The sequence below is a fragment of the Rhamphochromis sp. 'chilingali' genome (assembly GCF_963969265.1).
Source record: "Rhamphochromis sp. 'chilingali' genome assembly, chromosome: 9".
Classification (NCBI taxonomy): Eukaryota; Metazoa; Chordata; class Actinopteri; order Cichliformes; family Cichlidae; genus Rhamphochromis; species Rhamphochromis sp. 'chilingali'.
In genome coordinates this window covers 40,304,255-40,310,254 of record NC_137936.1, presented here as the reverse complement: position 1 = coordinate 40,310,254, position 6,000 = coordinate 40,304,255, and the positions used below count along the sequence as shown (strand labels likewise).

The window sequence follows — 6,000 nt, the reverse complement described above, 5'->3', positions numbered from 1 at the left end:
TCTAACCGCTCTTCTTCTCCTTTCCTCTTTCTTACATTTTTCTTCATTTGTGAGTGAACTTCTCTCTCATGATGGGAAATACAGCGTCTGGACCTTTAGCTAGCAGACTCACTGTGTGACAAGCTGCACACAAAGAGTTTGTGTGTTTGCTGAACTCTTAGAAATGCTGCATGTGAAATTACCAGACACTTGAAAAACATTACTGCCTTTATGCTCGCTGCTCTTCTGTAGTAGTTGAAGTCTGCACCATAAACACTCTTGTGGATCATTCTGGCCCACTTTAACTTCTGAGTTTAGCGATATAATTGATGCATATACGATACACCAAAAGGGTTGTCTTTAAGCGCTATTGTTTCGGAATCTGGAAGAATCTGGAAGAATAAACTTCCTCCAGATGTCTTTAACTGAACGTAACAAGCCTGTTTGACAGATTAACCAATAAAAAGTTCAGATATTTCTGCTAAAACGTGGGGAGTAAAAGTAAAAAGTTGTCAGAAAAATAAATATTCAAAGTAGAGATACCTGAAAATTGTATTCCTGCTGCACCTTGAAGTACTGTAATGTAGTACTTATACTTTGTTACGATGTTCCTCCTGTAAATCTACACTTTGCTTTTTATCCACGTCAGAAAAATGAAGTTGTTTTAAACTCTGATTAAACAGTGCATGATGTTTCCAAGGTCATCTGCATCCACATCTCTGTTACCATAAAGTTCTCACCCATCCACAATACAGTGAAATGATGCCGGCTCAAATCCTTTCCCTCCATGCTCAAACTGGGACCCATGTGACCCTTAGCAAGTCACGTGACGATGGGGCGGGTCAACAACGCTCATGACCATAAGGCGTTCAGTGGATGAACATCTTCACAAAGAAGACTTCCTGCTGCCTTCGTTCAGAACACGGATGGATGCCAGACTCCGTTTTGGTAACGATGTGGATAACGTGTGCGGGATACTCAAGGGAGAAACGAATCGTGCTCCTCGTGTTCTGGTGGTGATGGACGGATTGTGGTGACCACGTTCCTGCTTCTGCTGCACCTTCAAACAAAAGGGTTGTTGATAAACTCGATGCCAGGTTCAGACTGCACGGCATCCACCTGACTGATGGAGGCCTCTGTAACGCTGTGTGACTCCCACTCTCCTCCTGGCTCCTCCTTCTTGATGTCGTCACACAGGTGAAGAACAGCGGCATGTAATCTGTCTCTTCAATCAGCTGATGCGAGAAGCGTCCTGCAGTCTGAACCCGGCAGTGGAAAGAGTACTTCAGTGTGACCTTATGGTGGTTGTTTAGCAGGTGAAGGTCTCCGTCTCAGCGCTGCAGTCTAGGCCCAGAGACGAGGTGCTGGGCGATACCCCTCCACTGTGCCTGGTGTCCTCCAGCTCCACTAGGCCCTGCAGATATTTGATGTACCTAATGGCGGCCCGCAGCGTCTCCACCTTGCTTAGGCGCTTGTCGGCACTCTGACCTGGCAGGTGGTCTCTCAGCTTGGCGTAACCCTGGTTGACACACTTCACCCTCTGACGCTCCCGCTCATTTCGTTTCTGGATGAATGCCGGCTCAAATGGACACTCGTAGACGCTGAAGTGTCCGTGGTGGTGAAAGGGGGTCAGATAGGGCAGGATCCCAGGGCCAGGGCCCCTCAGAGGACCTCTGTAGAGGCCAAGGCCGGTAGGGTCCATGCTGGACGGGTAGAGGAGGAAGGGGACGGAGTTGGAGAGAGAGTCTGAGTGCTGCGAGATGCTGTGATCCTCAGAGAGTCCAGCAGGCGGAGACACGCCGAAGCTCAGGTTCGAAGATCGTTGTTCGATGAACGAAGGAGAGAAGGCAGAGCTCATCGTGCAACCTGGCTGAGCAGTACCTGATCCGAACTCCCAGCTGGATCAACAACAGTCTTCAAAGACCACCTCAAAGACAGTCGATCACCAGCACGCAGAGATCTGGGGAGACGCATAAAGACAAATTCAGCTTTAATCCTGAATCTTCCAACCTGAAAAGCCACACAGGTGAGTTATCTTCCTGCTGACTGACACTGCAGTTCCTCTACCATCCAGCAGAGGGTCCAGCAGTGAGTCAATCCCCATAGACTTGCATTTTAAAATGTCCAACGTTATAGCAGAAACAAACATGTTTGCAGCCTGAAACAAAAACCGTTTTGGTCTTGATGGATAATTTCATGCCGTATTAAACTTTTGTTACAGAATAAAAATAAGAGGAAGAGTTCACTATATGTTAATGACACCGTTTTATATCCTGGAGACGACTTTAACGATTCCTCTGGAGTTAATATCACGAGTCAAAGGAAAATAATACAAGTGTATGGGGAAGAATGGTTTTCTAACATACCTGGAATATGGCTTAAAATTTGCATTATTAGGGGTGTGGCCTCTTTGACTCACCTGTGTGGGTCTAACTGTGATTGGTCAAAATTAATAATGAGAAATTTGAACCTGATATTTTGAACAATATATAGGAAGTCTTGGGAAAAAAAGGATGAAAATCACATGTTCTGATTTCTGAGGACTTCTCAGATCTCAGAGGCTGAAAGGAAAAATATTTCTGACGTTCTGGATCATCAGGATTAAATTAGATATGATATGAGGAGGAGTTTGGACATAAAAACACCACGTGTGCAGTTTATCGATCTTTCAGATGTGCTCATTCATAACTTTTAGACTAAATCATGAACCTGGAGATACTTAGATACTCAAATCTGTGTTCTGCTCTGTGGGAAGAACATCTAAATCTAACACAAATCTGTTGTGTGTTGACCTTGTTTTATGATGGACTTCATGGTCACGTTGAACTTGAGCTGATGATCAAAGCCTGAGTATAAGGTATTTGTATGACTGCACATCTGGAGCAACAGCAGCTTTGTTCTTTGTGTAATTTTTGTCCTGAAATGAGGTGTTAAACACATGAGACGATCTGATGGATCAGAATCATTGAACTTCAGGTAAACTCAGGAAGGTTTTTCAGTCTTACTTAAAAAATAATTCTTCTTGCTTTTTGCTTGGTTTGGTTTTTCAAAGCCTGCTTTGGATCTAAAATAATCAAAGTCTGGAGACCACGCCCGACGGAGCCGGTCTAATCCAGAGCTGAACTCCAGCACGGAGACAGCTACTTGTTATGTTTAAAATAGTTTCCAGAGCAAGTTTACCTGTTTAAGATTTTCTTTGTAGTTTGAATTAATGTCACAGTTAAACTGGGCATCTTTAAAAGTTCAGAGCAGGTTTAAACTCTGCATCCAGGGGAACAAAAGCACCAAAACCTTCACGAAGAGTCTGCGTACGTGAACAAAGTGATGAAAAACAGGTTTTCTCCGTATTTTAAATACGTAAATTAACTTCAAGGTTTTTTTTAGTCTACATGTTGTACAAAATATTTTTTACATTCATCTTTAGTTTTAGTTTTTATTCTGACAGCAACACGAAGAACCGCTGCGCCCACGTTTAGTCCCAGTCAGTGAACGCAGCACCAGATCAGCTCACACACACACTCACTGGTTTCCAGTAACACTCTGACACCCTTTCTGGGAGGAAATGTGAGAACTTTCCTCTTAAAACTGAGATTTCTTCCAAAAAATAAAAAGTGAAAGACAATTAAAAACAAAACAGTGGAGACTACAGCTGCACACATTACAAACAGCATCATTTAAACTGCACAGTGTGTGTGTGTGTGTGTGTGTGTGTGTGTGTGTGTGTGTGTGTGTGTGTGTGTGTGTGTGTGTGTGTGTGTGTGTGTGTGAATGCATGATGTGATTAGTCGTGTCTTCATCTCACCTTCAGGTGCAGCTGCGCTCCTTCCTCCTCGAGCTTCACAGGAACACTGAGTGCACGATGAAAAGCTGATGCTTTACCTGCTTCTGCCTACTGAAGCCCCGCCCCCTACAGGTGTGTACAGGGTCATCAGGTAAGAGAAACTGTAGAAAACCAGCGAGCTGCGTCTAGCTTCACCTTGAGCCGATTAACTCGCAGCTCTGAGGTCGGATTAAGGTGAAACCGAACGTCGCACACTTCCTGTGTGGAAAATGTTGAATTTATCATCTTTCTCTTTTTTGGGGGGGGATTCACTCAGGTGACGCAGGTTAAATCTGCTCGCCGCCGTCTCTTCTTTCTCTCTGGCTGAGAAACATCAAAGACAGAAATGAGTGTTTGCAGTTTCCTCTTCCTAAATCCTGCACTTCCAGATGAAAGGCGTCAGCGACACACGCCCTTCCTGTCATCACACATCTCATCACACAGCACACGCTGATGACTGTTTACACGCACACACACACACCTGTAACCTGAGCTGCTGTCTGAGAGTTTCCTGAGCCTGTGTTCACCTTCACATGAACGTCTCTGATTGTTCATCACACAGAGACCTGTTACCTGTGAGCCGTCAGACTCACCTGAGACGTCTGTGTTCGTCCGAGTTTGGCCACGACTGGAGAGCAGAAGTTTCTGACTCGATGATCTGACGGTTCCAGATCTGAAGGATCTGCGAGCACAATCAGCTCGATAAGTTCTCTGGTGAAGAAAGCAACTGTCTGAGGAGACACTGAGCGTCCTGTGTGAAAGCAGAGAAGACAACAGTGTCCCACGAATGAAGAAGCCATGAACGTGACCGACAGGTCTGAACCTTAAACTACAGCTGAGGCAGAAATCTCTCAGAATAAAGATCATGAGCTTTACTAAAATACAGTTTTATTTACAAGGCACCAAAAAGACTGACCGGGAGAGTCTGTGCCAGGGTGCTGGAAAGACGAGTTTGTCTTTTAGCCAAACCTCGGATACCGAAGGAACAATGCGGTTTTCGTCGCGGTCGTAGAACACTGGATCAGCTCTTTAACCTCTCGAGGAGTTTGCCCAAGCAATCTACATGTGTTCTGTGGACTTGGAGAAGGCATTCGACCGCATCCCTCTGAGTGTCCTGTGGGAGGCGCTCTGGCAGTATGGGGTGTTTGGCCCATTGCTACGGGCCATTTGATCCTCATACAACCGTTGCAAGAGCTCGGTCTGCAGAGCCGGCAGTTCAATTCAATTCCACCACTTAGCATCAGCTTTCACCAGGGTGGGGAATCTCATCTCTGCTTTTTGCAGATGATGTGGTTCTTTTGGCTTCGTGAGGTGATGCTGGAACGGTTCGCAGCCGAGTGTGAAGCGGTGGGATTGAGAATCAGCACCTCCAAATCTGAGGCCATGGTCCTGAGCTGGAAAAGGGTGGAGTGCCCACTCTGGGTCAGGGACGAGTTCCTGCCCCAATTGGAGGAGTTTAAGTATCTCGGGGATCTTTTTCACGAGTGACGGGAGAAGGGAGCGGGAGATCGACAGACGGACTGGTGCTGCAGCTGCAGTGATGCGGACGCTGCACCGGTCCGTCGTGGTGAAGAGGGAGCTGAGTGTAAAAGCAAAGCTCTCAGGTTCCTACCCTCACCTACGGTCGCAAGCTGTGGGTAGTGACCGAAAGAAGGAGATCGTGGACACAAGCGGTGGCTGGAGATAGGATGAAAACCTGAAGAAAGGAATCGCCTAAATGTTTGGGAAAGTCATTCCAGATCTTTTCTGCTTCATCTGTTCCAGAAACAGTTGGGTGTTTTTTTTCAACATATATTTATTGAGCAGTTCACATGTTTGTATGACAATGGAAATTACAGTATCAGATAGTCGCTCTGTTTTTTACATTAACATCACATAACAAAACATTACATAATATGGTACCATACCCTCCCACACACCCACAGTCCCAGCTGTGCAGCTCGTTTGTCAGAATAAGAAGCCAAAAAACTATAACTGCTGGTTAGAGCTGCAGACATGTAGGGACGGTCTGTCACAAAGAGTATATCGTAGATCCAGACTTAATGTATTTGCCAGCTCATTAAGCCAGAGCTGTAAGGGGGATGCATCTCTCTTCTTCCAGTGAGTGAGAAGTTTCTTTGCAATAATAATACAGTAAGCTATAACACGTCGCTTTGCACGGTCTATTCCCACAGTATCATCAAAGATGCCCAGAATAACTG

General features: G+C 45.5%; 1 protein-coding gene across 1 annotated transcript; it reads right to left on the bottom strand.

Moving 5' to 3' along the window:
• Positions 1-517: 517 nt before the first annotated feature.
• LOC308402644 (achaete-scute homolog 5-like) lies at positions 518-3,918 on the bottom strand. The gene is made up of 2 exons (XM_080891632.1): positions 3,782-3,918; positions 518-1,939 (listed from the first exon to the last, which is right to left on the bottom strand). Exon 2 carries the CDS (start codon positions 1,835-1,837, stop codon positions 1,289-1,291), a length of 549 nt encoding a protein of 182 aa, XP_080747758.1. The 5' UTR covers positions 1,838-1,939; positions 3,782-3,918; the 3' UTR covers positions 518-1,288.
• Between the last annotated feature and the right edge of the window lie 2,082 nt (positions 3,919-6,000).